Raw genomic sequence first — 16,690 nt, forward strand, 5'->3', positions numbered from 1 at the left:
CTGTGGTGACGCCACAAGGTCACATGACCTAGGTGGCCCATCTATACTCTGTTTCATACATCAGGTGCAACGCTGTGAAAGGTATAGGGAAGTAGTCCGGACGGGAAAATAAAGGACGCCGTATTACTTCGCGCTTGTTCTGTGCCCGAGTGGTCTATGACACAAGAACGCGAGAGCGTGTTATTAGCAATAACAGTGCATTTATTCAAGATCGTGGCAAATGTGTCATGTGGTAAGCCTACAAGCAAATTATTCACTATGTTTTGCTCATCACAAATAACGCACTACTTTTTGGCCGCGGATGCAGGCAGCGTAAACAAGAGGGCTAGCTTTGACAGCCTTGCACATGATGTTTGAAACGGAGTATAGGTTCCTTCTCCGGAGGAGGAGGAGGAGGAGGAGGAGGAGGAGGAGGAGGAGGAGGAGGAGGAGGAGGAGGAGGAGGAGGAGGAAAGGCCAGCACTAAAAGGCCCACTAATAATTTGCCAATCCCGAGTGAAGCCAATCACTCCAGGAAGGAGGAGAATGAAGGTAAGGGAAATGAGGAGATGTAATGACAGTCTTACATGCGTAGATAACGTGTTCTGTGTCTGCCTTCACCGTTGGACAGTTGGGACAGTGAGCTGTGCCCCGCCATCCGAAGTTGTAGACCATTAGTGGGGTGGGAGGATGTCGGTTTGAAATTGGGTAAGGACGTGTGTTCGTTCCATATTCAGGGACGGGGAAGGATGGGGTAAAATTGTGCAATTTTCCCTATGTTCTGAGGATTTTTCGCTCAAAACGCCGCCGACGACTCCGGTTTTTCTGCTCAACGGGAACCTGAACTCTGTCGCGTTAATAATGACGCTGGTCACCTTCATCACTATTATAATGCCATCAATTATTGATCCTGCAGACGTCCTAGTTGAGTATGCACAATGGGGGAGGGGGTGAGAATATCAAGCTGACTCTAGAAGCGTCGCTGAAGAACTCTGGTTCTATCATTTTAATGTGTCAGCATTAAGAAGGCCATGAAGGCGAAGACTGTCAGGCGGCGTCCCCGTCTATGTGATGCCTGCACCTGCTAAGTCGCGTTTAGGGGGATTGGCGTCTCACCGCCCACCACATGTCCACCGTCCCACAATTCCCCTCTCCACTTCTAGGGGAAAAGAGGGATACGTCGGACGATGAATGACTCGGAAAAACGAAAATGACTCAAACAACAGTACACCTACGTGCAAAAACATACAGCCTATCGAAGAACTATCTGTGTAAAAATGAGGCTTGCGGGAGCTCGCGGATAGCGACCTGGGTCTCACAAGCCACACCGGTGGTTGTGTTTGAAACAGCCACCTGCCAGTGCAGTGGCGGATCGCTTAACCGCTGTGACAAAGCGAGGGTAGGGGTATGAGGACTCGTCGCCATCTAACAATATTACAAATTTTTGCTTAGTGGCGTAGTCAAAATTGGAATAGAATTAGAAGTGGAGTAGATTGTGGCAGTGAAAGACAATGTGCACAGAGTTGAAATATAATTATAATTGGCGAGTTAAAGAAGAATGTTATTGCGTTTATTTGGCATCAGTCCGAAAGGTCGCCCCTAATTTTTTGTGGTTATGTTATGTATTATTTTCCTACTTTTCAGTGTTACAAAAGTTTATTTAGACACTCTATAGACTGTCCATAGACTTCTGTTTATAAAGTCTATGGACTCTCTATAGACAAACTCTAGAGAGCAGTCTATAGGCGAAAGAAATCCTGCATACAGCCTATAGTCAATCTATAAATTTTTGGCCATACACTTTTAGTAGACTTATCTATAGACAGCCTATAGACTATGAATAGACCAAATGAAATATCTATAGGAAGCCAGTATAGTCTATAAGAAGTCTATAGACTGTCTATATACCAATTTTGTAAGGGAACCCTAACCGTGCAGTACGCTCAATGGCCGTTTTAGGACATTTTCAATACAAAAATTAAATGTCACCAATAGCGGAACCGGATAGAAAAGGTCACCTGCACCCCTGATTCAGCCAAGGTTAAAAATTTTACGCAACAGCAGAATGAAACAATGGGCAAAAGTATGCCCTGTAACTTTGCCATGCAGACTACTTGTAATAGGCCATTTATTACTTCATGCGTACTGTGCAACATGTTATTCTACTGCGTAAGCAGTATTGGCATTAAAAGGCAAAAATACCGGCATCTGCCTCAAGACTCAGAGAGTGAGGACTTTACTATCCACGAACGCCACTGTTTACGACGGTGTTTCTGGATGCATGTCACTATAGGTGTGGCGCTGACTCTTAAATGCTGAAATGGTTATTAATATTGTTTAAAGGTTCACTAATTGTTAAAAAAGCTTTATTACTAAGTTTAATTGCATCATTAAAGGAACGTTAGTAATGAAGAACATTAATATCATTTAATATCGCTTCACCAAAACCGAAGTTGATCATTGTTGTAAGGTTTCGGTATTACCTGGGAAAATAAGAATTGTGTCATTAGTATGCGACGTGAGAGATAACAAGATGGCGAGTTCATCTCGGACTTCCGAAGTAATCTCTTCCTGTTCTTAAACAGGAATCAATCTTCGGACGCATTTGCACAATTTTTGGTCAGAATATTGTGGGCATCGATCTTCGGGAGCAACCATTAAATGCATTCTTCGTAAAAGTAAGGCCTCAGGACCGTAACAACTTGTCCAGAAACAAGCGCTTTCGTAGAACGCAAAATCAGCCTGAGAAAAGATAAGATTCGAATAAGTTCAGTCGCTTTTTACGTCCTGCGCCTGCACTGTTCTACGCGATAGCGTATACAGCTCGTTCGGTCGAAAAGCCATCGGCGTAGTAGTAGACGGCACCGCGTGTCGGAAATAATCGGGGGCAGCGCAAAAAAATCTTATCGTGGTAATTTGTGGTTCTTGTGATTGATGATTTATTGGTGTGCTATAGGCCATTATGAGTTAATTACAATCACTAAAATTAATTCATTATATACAGAAAGGAAAAAGTGGAAAAAGGAGGTTTCAAAGGTGTCAAAATGCTCAGAATGAGAACCCAATGATAGATGATGCTAATTAAGAAAATTTAGTGTGTCTACTTGATCAAGTAGTAATTTGAAACAATTCAAAAGATGAAATTGAGTTCAGAGGTGTCGTACTGCTCAGAATGGAAAGCCCAACTCGCTACCCTATCGCGTCATACCCTTAAGCCGGAGCTTAAGTGCCCTCTCCATTCTTTTTAAACATCTCCTCGCACCAACTACAACCTTTCCCCTCGTTTGTCGTCTTAAAATGGACAAGAGAACCTAGTTCTAGGAAAGGTGAGGAAGGATGACCTGACTGCTACCTCTCACCCCTTCGTTCAATTCACCTCTGGCTCGTACCTGGAAGAGGTCAAGGGACTGCTCGTCCCCACGGATGTACCGTATGTCGATGCCGTCCAACCAGCCGTCACGGATAGAGCTGAAGCTCGCATCTACGTCGGCCATGACCATCTGGTTGATGTCGGCCAGGGGGAAACTGACGAGCTTCTTGATTGTGCCCGCCTGTCTACTTAGGCTCCTGAACCTCTTGAACACCTGGTCGGCTGGAAAATTGAGAGCACGCGTAATTTTAATGTTCAACGTAGTGTGCTCACTAAACTCTTGCGGAGCACTTTGTTTTTGTTTTGCTATGCTTTGCATGATTCCACATAAGCTATTGTTTTAATTTTCGTCACTACAGATGATTATTTCCAAATTCGTTATAATGTCCCATCGGGAACGCCGTGTTCACTAGCCATTAGCTCCCTTAATTTATAATTAGATGACATTGGTTACTGCAAGAATAACTTGTGTTTGATTCATTCGTTAATATATCTCTGTCCTCTCGAGAACCATTCGTTTCGATCTGGTAGCGTTACACAGAAATATTTATTAGTTTCTGGCTAGAAGGCAGTGATGCAAATTCCAGTCACGCGCATTTTCACTGATGCATGTTGGAAACTGGAGACCACAGTGAGAGACAGCTTTTATTGGAAGTGTGCGATAAGTTCGCGTTGATAATTCCTTCATACTGCGCTCGATTTCGCTTGGGAGCAAAATAGCGAAGCTGCGAAGCAAATTCAAAGCAGGATCACTGACCTTTCAGGACAAAAGCCGAAGAGCGCGTTTGAGGAGCATAGCACTGTACGACCCAGCCAAGGTTTCGCAACATGGCTGAAGCCCCTTACTTTGACCCTAATAAATCCTGTCCTGAACCGGCTGTCGCAAACGTTATCTCTTCAAGATCCCTAATCTCGTCCTACCATCTGATTCTTTGCGGCCACCTGTTGTGCTTGCCTTTTCTTATCCACTCCGTTGCGATGAGACGCCGTCTGCGACTTTCCCTCCGCATAACATGCATTGTCTGCGTCCATTGCTTCTTGATCTCTGATAGGGTGTCCTTATCTCGCGTTTGTTCCTTGAATGATTCTCCTCTACTCCTGCCTTCGCACGCTGTGACTCTGTTGGACAGCTTAGGCAGGTCGAGAAGCACGCCCAAGCTGCCCTACAGAGTGAGAGAGAGAGAGTTACAGAATAGGGAGTGCCGAAAAGGAGAGCGAAAGGACAGTGAAGGAGGCGGAGAGAGAGAGAGGGAGAACGAGAGATGAAAAGGAAACTTCGTGCCAATCTGCGCTGTCGCGGACCGGACATGCCAAGTGCGTCGCCTTCCCGAAATTGTTACTACCTTGCACTAAGAGGTGGCAGGCAGGCATTGCAGGGCCGGCCGTGGACAGACGCTCGTTGCGTCACGACCATTTTCATTTCCGAAGCTTGGCGCGTAGTCCGAAATTTTATATCAAGAACTAGATAACACAGCGCTATGGAAGGCGAGACGAGAAAGACAAACACCGACACCTTCTCTTGTCTCGTCATTGTTCAGTGCGATTTAGTCTCCCCCATTACCCATACTCTTTGCGTCAACAATGTAGTCTTGGCTAACCTCGGACCAGCTGGAATTGTTGTCCTCGGCGCAGGATATTCTGTGCAGAAATTATTTGTCACTCTCTCCCCTGCTGACCAGCCGAAGGCGCGGCTTGCTTGTGAGTGCCTTATAAAAGCGAAATTGAAGTTCATACCACGCCATCTAGATTGTGACGCAGAGGAGAACCAGACGAGCCCGTATTTGCCCTCTTCTGGAATTTATTTCAAGCTTTGATGATCCAGGCTTCCGTCCCAAGGATGTGTTCCGGAAATGTACGACTGTTACACAGTGTACTGTTCAGGGATCCTCCTAAGCTGTTACTCATGATTTGGCAATACCGAGTAATTCCTTCTATCGCATTCCTACTTCCTGAGCTGTTGACCGCTCGTGCTCAGGATCTGTGCTCGCAACTTTCCCGTGGGACTTTCCCGTATTCCCCAGTCAATTCCACCGGATCGCTGCTTAGCATAAACTGTTGTGTGCTGCCGTGACTAATGTACGTTACTTTTTATTGCTTAATATTAATGTCAGGTGAAGTGTAAAGCGCCATCAGGCATCAGGAGCCCGCCGGACCAGTTTGCGTAACGCCATTATGTTACACCGGAGGCTGGGCAGTATATAGTGGCGTATCGGTATATCGAAGTGCCTCGATGCTGTGTGGGGCCACTATGTATGTGGAGTCATATGAGCAGTCATGACTTATGAATCACGACATAGTCTGGAAGTCATATCACCAGGCTGGAAAAGACTGATGCTTTCTTTGTGTGTATGAGTAATAGGGCCAGTAATGACTCTTGACATAGACCGTGAGCGACGTCACAAGAGCGCAGCTGAAGGCAACTAAACTGGAAGTGACGTCAGCATACCGGAAGTGACATCAACTAAACGGCAACAAACGTCATCAGACCGGACGTGTATTCCGCTCAAGTGCCAAGTGGCTCTGTGCTATCGCATCGCACACGTCATCAAAGTAAGTGCCCACCAAATATTTTTTCACATGAGGTTGAATAGAAATATTACAACCTCTGTCACCCCCGTCACATCCACAACGACCTCATGCTGAACAGGAGAATACTGAGGAAACGCAGCTGCCTCTGTAGAAACGCGGCTGCAAAAATACATGTTCTCTGTCGGAACAAAACCTCAAAACACGAGTAACTCTAGTTATTCCTACTAAGCTCGAGGAAAAAGAAATGACGCTGTCTTACTTCCGCTGGCAGGGGTGGCTTTTTTCTTAGCCATGTCCACCGAAGCCGAGAGGAAGACGAGGTGAGAGCAGAGCTGCTCCACGGAGCGGACCCAGTAGCGCCCGTCCAGGGAGCAGATCAGCGGCGGCTCTTCTTTGTTGGCTGTAATGATAATCACTCAGTTTCTGCTTGTAAAGTCGGAGCGAGAACGGGCAGGGAAAGAAAAGTAATTTGAGAAATATCCGAGGGTATATTTTCAATGTAAAGCGCCCATGCTCAATCATCCAATGAGAGAATTTCAAGGATACGGGTTAAACATGGAGTGGACAGCACAGTTTTCTGTCTTTTCGCACCGCCGTTTAGCAGAGCATCATGTTAGGTAGAGCGCAGTGAAGCTTCTTACAGCTGCAACGTCATTTAAGTGCAGAAACCAGCTCTCAATTTCTTTTTCTGCAATCAGAAAGCTCCCATCTGCAACCACATGAAAAATCATCTTTCTTTTCCTTACACAAGAGGGCGCTCAATATCGCACATTTCATTACTATAGCATTCACGACAAAAACTGGAATATTTCATATTCTAAAACGAGAAACTGATACTCTATTGCAGTTTCTGGGTCATGGTTTCCCAATTGAATGCGATGCCACTTATATAAGGACAAGTCCTAGACACTTCTGAATTGAAGTGATCTCGCACTGCGCGTCACTTCCGGTGGACACCTGAACCGCGCCGCGAAGGCAAATGCGAAGCAAGAAGTGAAAGGAAGCTGGTAGAAAGAGGCGCCGTTGGGGAGGCTTCCGGATTAACGCGACAACCTGAATTCCTTTGCCATGAACTGGCGTCCCACAGTACATGGGCGTTTAGCAATTAGCCTGCATCTGAATGAAGCCGCCGTGGATAAGGTTCAACCTCGGTGCATCATAAGAGATCCTTTCTGTTCCTGGTAAATATCTCACCACCACGTATCTACGAATTCTCCAGCTCGTCTATTTAAATGCACTCCGCAGCCCAGCCCGTTCTTTCTTCTATACCGTCTGCGAACCTCTCCTGCGTGACCAAATTGCCCCGAAACTTATGCTAATCTGGAGCACTCCCTGTTCTTATAGATCACTGCAATTCACTCCTTCCATTACCCATACCCTCTCCCCCACAATGCAGGTCTCGCTAACCTCGGAGCACCTAGCTTTGTTGCCCTTTCTGCAGATATTCTCGACCCGTAATGCTGTGTCGAAATTAAGCTATTTCGCACACTCTCGCGCATTGAGCAGCGCAAAGACGCGGCTTGCTTGCGAGTGCCTTATAAGAGCGCACTTGTAGAAATTCATGCCGCGCCATCTGGATTGCGCAGCAGAGGAGAAAAGGAGAAACTTTTTACTGCGCAGTTATCAAGAGGGAGCATGTTGCAAAGTCTCTCACAATCAGTCAACTTTGCTCGGAGATACACAGAGCACCGTAGCATGGCTGCTGTTAGGACACTTACGCAGGAAGGTCACTTCATTGCCTGCGGGAAGAAAAGTACCTTTTTTATTTTATTTATTTATGAAATACTGCGGACACTAAGTCCAAGCAGGGCTGGCGTACAAGTGAGCGAAATAAGAAAGAAATAACACTGGAAATTAGACTTTCTGAGATACCTTCACTGAGATGTCCCACAAAACCTCCCACAATGCTGGTCTTTCAGTGCATCGAAAAATTCCCAATGCGATTCCCTATCCCGGAATGCATGCACAATGTCATCGCGCTAAAGATTTCCCGAGCACCCACAAGCGCAGCCTTCGTTCACAGAGGCCAATTTCAGTCTTCCTTACCACTTTCTGTTCGGCCTGTCAAAGTTCTTTCACTCATTACCTCGAAGATCTGTTTATTGCGAATGAGCGAGGTGGTGTAAAGAGCGGAATTCATTCACTTTATGAGACGTGTAAGAAAACCGAAAGATTCCCTTTGTCAAAGGCAAAATACAAGCAGCCTTGTTAAACGCTTCTTCATTATCTTCGTCAGCCTGACTATGCCCACTGCAGGGCAAAAGCCTCTGCCGTGTCTCTACGATTAGCCCTGTCCTTTGCCAGCTGGGGCCACCGTGTCCCCCCGAACTTACTAATCTCATCCGCCCACCTAACCTTCCCCGGCAGGTTGAAAAACGAAGAAATGCCTGCAGGCATCGGCGCCACCGGTTGGCATTAAAACATCAGAGAAAGTGAAGGCGGACATTTTTCTTTTTTGTAAAAATCAATATATTGTTCGTTGTAACTGTTTCCAGTTGCCGCCTAAGCGCTGAAAATATGTACCATCAAAGGATTCTTGTTTTCAGCGAAGGTAGAAAATGAGTTTATAGACGTTTCTGTTGGTCTCTATGCTCGTTACAAAATCCTCCCGAGTCCATCATCAGCCTTAATTAATCCTCTTCCGCCCAGTGTTTAGATATATGTCCTAGGTTTACCAGGAGTATCCACTCCAGTTGCTGGCAAAATAGCTGTGACTCCTTCACAGATGAATATTGCCGTATGTACTTACATTTCTGGGACGAAATGACTTCCTCCTCTAAGGAATGTAAAATCCAAAAAATCGATAGCTGTAAGTTTATTTCTCATAGTGCAATAACGGAAACGGTGAGCGGGAATAATAACGCAGCGAATAATGTACCATACCTTCTTCCACAGGCGCCTTGTCTGCGCAGAAGGAGAAAAAGAATAAATGAGTTCAGATTAATGACACGAAAAGTGATCGCACGTGCGCACTTTCAATGAAAGCTTCCTCACAGAGCAATATGTGCACTGATAACCAGAATTTCACGAATTTCTAGAAAATTGACCGCGCAACCGTACCTCCATTGTGCGGGAGGTTATAGACTATCCTGCCTAACAGCGTGGGTTATGCCCATGAACTTTAGAAACCAAGAACTTTAGGCGGTGTTTTTTTTTTCATTGCCTTAATTTTGTGATGTTAATCAATGGGTTATTAATAATGGAATTCTTTTATCGCTTACAGATAATTCATTAGAAAGCAGAACAAAGCAAAACCACATGCCGCCAGTGGGATGTGAACCCATCACCTCAGATTTTGCATCCGGTGCTCTAGAGACTAAGCTACGGTAGCGGGTGTCGAATATTCCGATTGCGAGGGTATTTATCTGTAGTGTAACTGAACCACACGCCGCCGTTTCTTCTGCCCTCACCTTTCGGCCACGTTGTTACGTGTCACTCGTGGTAATACTGGACGTACTACGTCCGCCGTTACGGGTCAGTACGGAGCTAGTGAATACTTTCGAGGTTCTGTTTAAGGTTCTTTCAAGACCCCGAAAGCAGATGGGACAGCCGTCGCAGTCGCTCATTTGGTAGAGCACCGGACGTGAAATTCGGAGGTCGTGGGTTCGGATCCCACCGGTGGCATGTGGTTGTATTTTTCTCCTGCTTTCTAATAAATTATTCTTAAGCGATAAGAAACTACATTACTCATCGCCCATTTATTAACACCACAAATTAAGAAAAAAAAAATAAACATTCGCTATGCTGTTTCGTTTCGGTGACTGTTGGCCTCCTTTATTTACAGTGTCGCTCAAAAGTTTCCAGGCCACAGGGCCTGCTTTTGAGCAGTACAGATAGGTAGTTACGATACCCGCGAAGTTCAAAATATCTTTAGAAGATAGAAGTATCATTCTCATCTCTGAGAACCTTGATAACTTTATCGGTATCTTAAGTACCTGAATATACCGAGGAAAAACAGACCCTGTGGCCTCGGAACTTTTGACCCCCCCCTGTACTTCATAACGAACCCTCTATTTCCTTCTATTGCGTGCTCAAGTGTAGTATTGGTTACATAGAAGCAAGGTTGCGGACTTCACTACTTTAATAGCGGAAAATACGGAGGCAATTCGCGCAGACATCAAATAGGCAAAGCAAGCACATACTAACTAGAAGCTATGGTTTGGAACTAATCGAAGGAAAAATTTGAAAGCATGAAGACACACCTAATGTGCACGGAAATGCCGGATAAAGAAATTGAAGTAGTAAGCCTGTGCCTGCGGGGACATATCTCAGCCACACACCTTTTTTGATGAAGGCAAAATAGACCCCGATGCCGACTATGAACATGGTCATGAAGATGACGAGAAGCACGACGATGTACTGCATGCAGACGGTGCCGGCAGATCTGGGAGGAGTAAATAGGTTGACGTGAATACGTGCTTTCAGTTAGTGCACTGTTCAGCACTAGAAACAACATCTAAATTTATAGCCGTGTGCATGCTAAAACCTCATGTGAAATTTGAAAAAAAATCTGACTTATAGGTGACGCTTCGAAACTCATGCAAGGCACGCCTCGAAATCCTTTGCCGGTAAAGGGTCGCATGTGTAAAATTGTGCTTTCTTTAACAGTTATTTTGCGGATATTTGTGTTCTACATTAAATTAAAATTAAGGGTTCCCCCGAACAAGTAATTAGCGGAAGGAATAACTTCCTGCCTCTGTGACGAACCACGCTTAAAGATAAGAAAACAAGCAGCCAGCGTAGCGGAAAATCAGCTGCTTAGTGAATGAGAGGTAAGAGAGAGATTCAGCATACCGGAGAAGTACTAGAGGATACGTATACCGGTTTACCGGACCCCTACTACGCATGCGCAGTAGTCCTACCCAGCCACGCATTTGCCACAGCGCATGCGCAGCTCCCTTACGTAAAACCTACGTACGTCTCCGGTACGCTAAATCTCTCTAATTTCTACCTAGTAGATTGCCGTGGCCTGATGAAGACGGTCATTCGGCATTATTTCCGCAAACGCCTTTGTCTTGAAGTAGATTTAAATAGCCAACGAGTTCACTATCAGACATATTTATAAAGATATTGCTGAAAGACACAGTGCATGCTTTGCACAAACACGTTTCCCAGCGTCGCTGCCTTGTTTAAATGATACCGCAACCGTCTCTCTGTCTTACTGGTGTTGCAACTAACGCAAAGGCGATGATTCTTCGCGCTTGCACTTTTGGTCAATAGTTGTACCGTTATGGCGAGTGGCGGTGAGCACAACGCAAAGACTGCTTCTTATTGCCTGTCCTGCAGACACAGAACTTTGGGTCGCTTTTTGCCACAAGTTCTTACAGACACGACATCTGGTACATTTGTGTGGTATTATCCTACAACTAAGGTCCTATGGCATTTTTAAAACCAACAATTTTTTACTGAAACGTTTTATATGAGCCGCTCGTATGGAATTATGGAAACATGGGGTGCGTAAGATGTGGCAAATTATGCAGAAATACATACCTTCTCTGTAAGGAGTTTGGTTTGGTTTATCGGTGTTTAACGTCCCAAAGCGACTCAGGCTATGAGAGACGCCGTAGTGAAGGGCTCCGGAAACTTAGACCACCTGGTGTTCGTTAACGTGCACTGACATCGCGCAGTACGCGGGCCTCTAGAATTTCGCCTCCATCGAAATTCGACCCCCGCGGCCGGAATCGAACCCGCGTGTTTCGGGCCAGCAGCCGAGCGACATAACCACTCAGCCACCGCGGCGGCTTGTCTGTAAGGAGTCTATAAGCATTCCACGTAATTTCTGTACGATTTCCATACAATTAACATGGGGTCACGTGGAGTCCGTAAATTTGCACATCAAGAGCACGACAGAAAGTGGGATCACACACCGTGGCTGCTGGATGGCGATCCTGGATATCCCTGACCGCATGCCGGACCGCATCATGCTGGAGCGCATCATCGACAACTCCGCCATCTTGGTGCCTCTGAGGATTTCTTCAACCAGGCTGACACGGGACTAACAACGCTGCAGAGACGCAAAGAAAAGAAAAGAAGGCACGGTGTCGTCTTTAGGACAACTAAGTAGTTTTTGAGAGAGCTTGGAGTGATGACTGGCGCTGCCTGCTTGAGGCCCATTCGCCCCGATCATTATGATGGTTTCGCCACCTGTCATCCGTGACGCGAAATTCCATGTGGTTTTCGACGCCCACTATCTGGTGTTTACGAACAGTTGGGCGCGGTGAATGATAATCGCTATCAATCGAGACTCTTGCCTAACCTAAGTTCCAAACAAGGTCAAAGAACAACTGCTATGTGCTGAAGTGCTCAAACAGCTGCCAAAGACCCCCGTAAAGCACGTCTGCGGGCTTACTGAGCGTCCCTACCATTAGAAGCAGTGCGGTGACTGTCGTTGCCTTACGATGGGGAGCAGCGGTTCGTATCAAAACAATATGTGCCACTGCTCGCTGAAGAATGCTGTCCAGGCAAGATCTTTTCTTTTTAAGACCAAGGCTCTTCACAGAAGGCTTGCCTCAGCATCTTGGGACATTTCTGCAGGGATCTTTCAACGTGAGGTTTAAGAAGTGACGAAGACCTGAACACCTGCTTGCTACAGATTCCCTTTTCAGCCGTATAGGTACACGATGCGATATAGATGGCACACTCCTGCATCTGCCAATAAAAAAGTATACTTAAAGGGACTATGAAGGGGTATTCACCGGGTAAATTAAAGCAGATGACCGATAGGTACTCCTTCACTTGTCATCCCACCAGAAGATCTTTTGGGCTAGCTTCATGAACAACGAAATACTGGCGATGACGTTCTTCTTCCCGCCCCTTATCTCATACATTAAGCTGCCCCCACCACAAAAAACCTTGGCGATGGTTTACCTCTAATTAAACCTGGAGTGACGCGATAGCTACAGCTGGCCGAGTGGAACTTGGTCACGTGACCAACCACGTGATCAGACACGGCGCCGGCAGCTGCTCCGCACCACGTGACCAACCACGTGGCAGCCACAGGCTCCAAATGCTACCGTAATGTAGCTATCACTACAAAAAAAAATTAAAAAGTGAGAGGTTTTGAGACTGCGTCATGCCCGTGAGCTCGTTATGCATCGACACCCGGTTTGTTTACATCTGGTGGCTGCACCCTCTTATACCCTTACCCGCCCGTCGGCTCAAGGACATGTGTACATTTCACCACTGTCGATCCAGGTGCATCATGGACCCGGATCTCAAGGAACCACTTTTCCGACCACTGTGATGGGTTTCGAACCCAACCAGTGTGCCCTGTGCAGAAGCCCTCTGCTTAATGCCGGCCATAGTAGCAGTGATTCGACAGCGGGATCACGGGATCGCGGGAGCATGGGCCGACGCATGGACTGTGGCCATCCAGCAACGCCCGACGGCCCCAGGACGACTGTTCCCCAACCAGAAACATAGCCGTGACGTCATGCTTGCAGCGAATGGCAGTGCTGTGCTTTCTCTCTCGCTTACCATGGCGTCACCGGTGCTTGTGACGTTTACATCTTAGAGAACTACTTCCAAAAACCGCCGCTACGCGGAGACCAATTGACCTGGGAATTTAAAGCTCAAGGTCTTTAAAAATTGACACTAATTTGCAGGCTCTGTTCCATAGAATCATGCATAGTGTTACTGCTCAAGAGCTCTTCTTGTACACACTGAGCACATTTACCAGCCGTCTCGACAATTGTTCCATAGTTGTGTGAACGCAAACTGGACCCAGAGCTCCGCTTATTTTGAAGCACTAACCTGAATAAACGTGTTATGCATGCAAATTTATAGAGGTCTACAATGACAACTCCATATAACGAAGCGTTTCTTCACTGCGCTACTTATTGTACGCTTTTAGACATCGCGCAAAAGCAGGGCTCTTTCGGCGCTTGTGCGAACGTTAGGTTCTAGGACATGGGGGTGGGGGGGCGCCTCTTACAACAGCACAACTACTTCTTGAAGTCAATTCACTTGCAGTTTAATTCTTGTGGCTTTGAACTCCATACGCAGCACATAATTATCCAGTGGCGGAGAATTTTTTATCTTTCGAAAATTTGTCTGAGAAGCATGCAAAAATTGACTGCAAAAATGGCCAGTTGCTGCTTTAATTATGAAATTTCTACTTGCTCCTAATACGTCCGCATTTTCACCAACTAATACTTTCAGGATCAGTGTGGTATGTTTGTGAGTTATTTCTTTGTTATGAAGTAGTTATGTAAGCACATCAAGGCATTGAGTCCTATGTCTCATTTAGTTTTGGTTTCGTTTTAGTGGATTGTCTTGTGACTTGTCTGTGCTGATGTGTACTTAGTAATTGGATTAATAGTGTCACGTGACTGAAGTATATATATATATATATATATATATATATATATATATATATATATATATATATATATATATATATATATATATATATATATATATATATATATATATATATATATATATATATATATATATATATATATATATATATATATATATATATATATATAAGTAAAAGAGAACACACGCTAACTCTAGTCACACCACAGTTAACAGAAAAAAACTTTGTTGTCTATATGAATACAGGCTTTTGTGTTTTTATGTGCAGCTCATCGCGTGTGTCGTGTGTTTCTACGTATCACTGTTCAGATCCCAGCGCATTATGTTTCGTTCATATTCCTCGGCCGCTGCTCATTGCATGCAAGGAATGTTGCAATGTTCAGTTTGCGTCCACAATGTTAACTCTTTCCTTGCCGCACCCACTGAGCATCGCTAGCCCGCTAACACCGAATGCGTGACCGCTATAGCAAACATTTTCATTCCTTTACAGGTGCTGTCAACGTATAAATGGTCAGGACACAAGAGCACAAACCTGAAATTTAAAGCGCGCTGATGGAAAAGCCTAGGAAACCGCTCTGTCCCTTTTTTGTGCGACTGCAGCTATAGGAGGAATTGAATGGAGCCTGCAGGGGCGATGCACTGGCCACTGCAACAAGCTTAACTCACAGGTGGAACGATTAAATTAGCAGGTTTCAGTTCAAATCAGCACATTCGCCGCTCACAACCCGAGTGCCGCTTTTTCAAGGCAGCTACTGAGAAGCCTTGGAAAACTACAGAACTGGCTCTTACCACGGAGGTGGTTCTGAGGTTTGAGCTGGGACAGCTTTGGCGACGCCCTTGAAGATGAATCTGGCCGCCGGGCTTCGGACCTCGTCGTCTTCTTGGTGCGCTCCTATCTCGTCATCGAAGTCACGTGCCCACAATTCCCTTCTTCCTTGCATTTGTCGCAACATCTACATTTTCCCTTTAGTGCAGGAGTACTGAGATTTGATAACAGTCATATTTGAAGAGCACAACTGAGCAAAATCAAAAAAAGAAACACCAGCGCTTACTCACAACTAAGCGTTTATCGGGAAGAAAAAAAAACAATTTATGCACGAAAGAGCATCAACGCTACCGCACAATTTGTCCGTGAATGGGGTCGCATGAAAAATCAAAAAGAAAAAAATGGAGTGGACACTTAAGTCCCGCCTTTAAGGATATGGCGCGATAGCGTTAGTGAGTGAATGCCCCTCTATGGGGAATTGCGCAATGGTGCCCTGCGCCACCGGTGGGTCTTGTTCGTCCAAGTAGTTCTTCGCAAGCAACCGCTTGCGATCAATCATTAATTTAGCTGACACCTGCCAGTGTGTTTAGTTTTCTCACAGTCAACTGGGCAGTGGTTACTGGTAACCTGACAAGGTCACGTGACCTAGGTTGCCCTCCTATTTTGCTCCTCCCGGGGGTAGGTGCCAGGGGCAACCTGTTCATCGCCCACAACGCCGACGCCGGATTTTCTGCGTAACGGGCCCTCTAACGCTATCGCTTTAATATGGCGACAAAGAAAAATGACGCAACGCGAATATATGCACCCATTGCACGGGGGACGTTCGCACCTTTTCTTCTGCGGCTCTGGTATGGAACCAACCCCCCCCCCCCCCATTACAAAAATGGTTTGTAGAGAGTCTATAGACTCCTTATACACTCTGTTGCCTTGCTATAGATATTTATTTTTTTCTATTCATATTCTATAGACTGTCTATAGACGAAAGACTACTAAAAGTGTATGGGCATAAATCTATAGATTGTCTGTAGGCTGTCTATAGAATTTGTATTGCCTATAGACAGCTTTCTAGGGTTTGTCTATAGAGAATCTATAGAGTTTAACAACAGAAGTCTACGCACAGTGTATAGACTGCCTAAAGAAATTTTTCTAAGGGCCCTTCCAAAGCCTAGGCGGACGCTGAAGCCAATAGGCCAAACTGTCGCCTCCCGCGCTCTCTTCCTCTGCCGTCTCGGACTTTCCCTCTCCCATTTCTCCTCTAAAAGAGGAGAGGAGGAGTTCCTTTCTCCACTTTGACACCTGCCAACCTAGGTAGGTGTCAGGTGGCGCTGCGGTCGCCGACGGCGGTTGCTTGAAACTAAGGAACGAGATAAATATAACAAATGAGCTCAACCTTTACACAAACTTGGTAATCCGGTTACGTATCGTTAAGTAGTGTTCTCTCACCAAAGAGAACTGGTTTTGAACTACTGCGAAGGGCACGCAGAGCTCGCTGTGCTCATTCGCCGCACAAGCAAGCGACGCGAGGAATGACTCCCCAGCGCAGCGGCCGCTTTCCTCCCTGCCTTGAGTCTCGCTTTATTGAGTTTATCAAAGGGTATTCTCGCACGCAGGCAAGCCATAGAATCGACCGACACGACAAATGACTTAATGTCCAGCTGGCCTAAGTTACCGCTCTGTTGTGAGCCTCTACCTGCTTCATTGTCTTCTGATCCATAATATTACTC

At 45.7% G+C, this 16,690-nt stretch overlaps 1 protein-coding gene across 1 annotated transcript; it reads right to left on the reverse strand.

The window, feature by feature from the left end:
- Window positions 1-7,534: 7,534 nt before the first annotated feature.
- LOC144109601 (uncharacterized) lies at window positions 7,535-11,868 on the reverse strand. Its single transcript, XM_077642418.1, has 5 exons — window positions 11,746-11,868; window positions 10,159-10,262; window positions 8,762-8,782; window positions 8,628-8,654; window positions 7,535-7,617 (listed from the first exon to the last, which is right to left on the reverse strand). The coding sequence occupies exons 1-5, from the start codon at window positions 11,829-11,831 to the stop codon at window positions 7,535-7,537; spliced, it is 321 nt and encodes a 106-aa protein (XP_077498544.1). The 5' UTR covers window positions 11,832-11,868.
- Between the last annotated feature and the right edge of the window lie 4,822 nt (window positions 11,869-16,690).

The sequence above is a fragment of the Amblyomma americanum genome, chromosome 11 (assembly GCF_052857255.1).
Source record: "Amblyomma americanum isolate KBUSLIRL-KWMA chromosome 11, ASM5285725v1, whole genome shotgun sequence".
Classification (NCBI taxonomy): domain Eukaryota; kingdom Metazoa; phylum Arthropoda; class Arachnida; order Ixodida; family Ixodidae; genus Amblyomma; species Amblyomma americanum.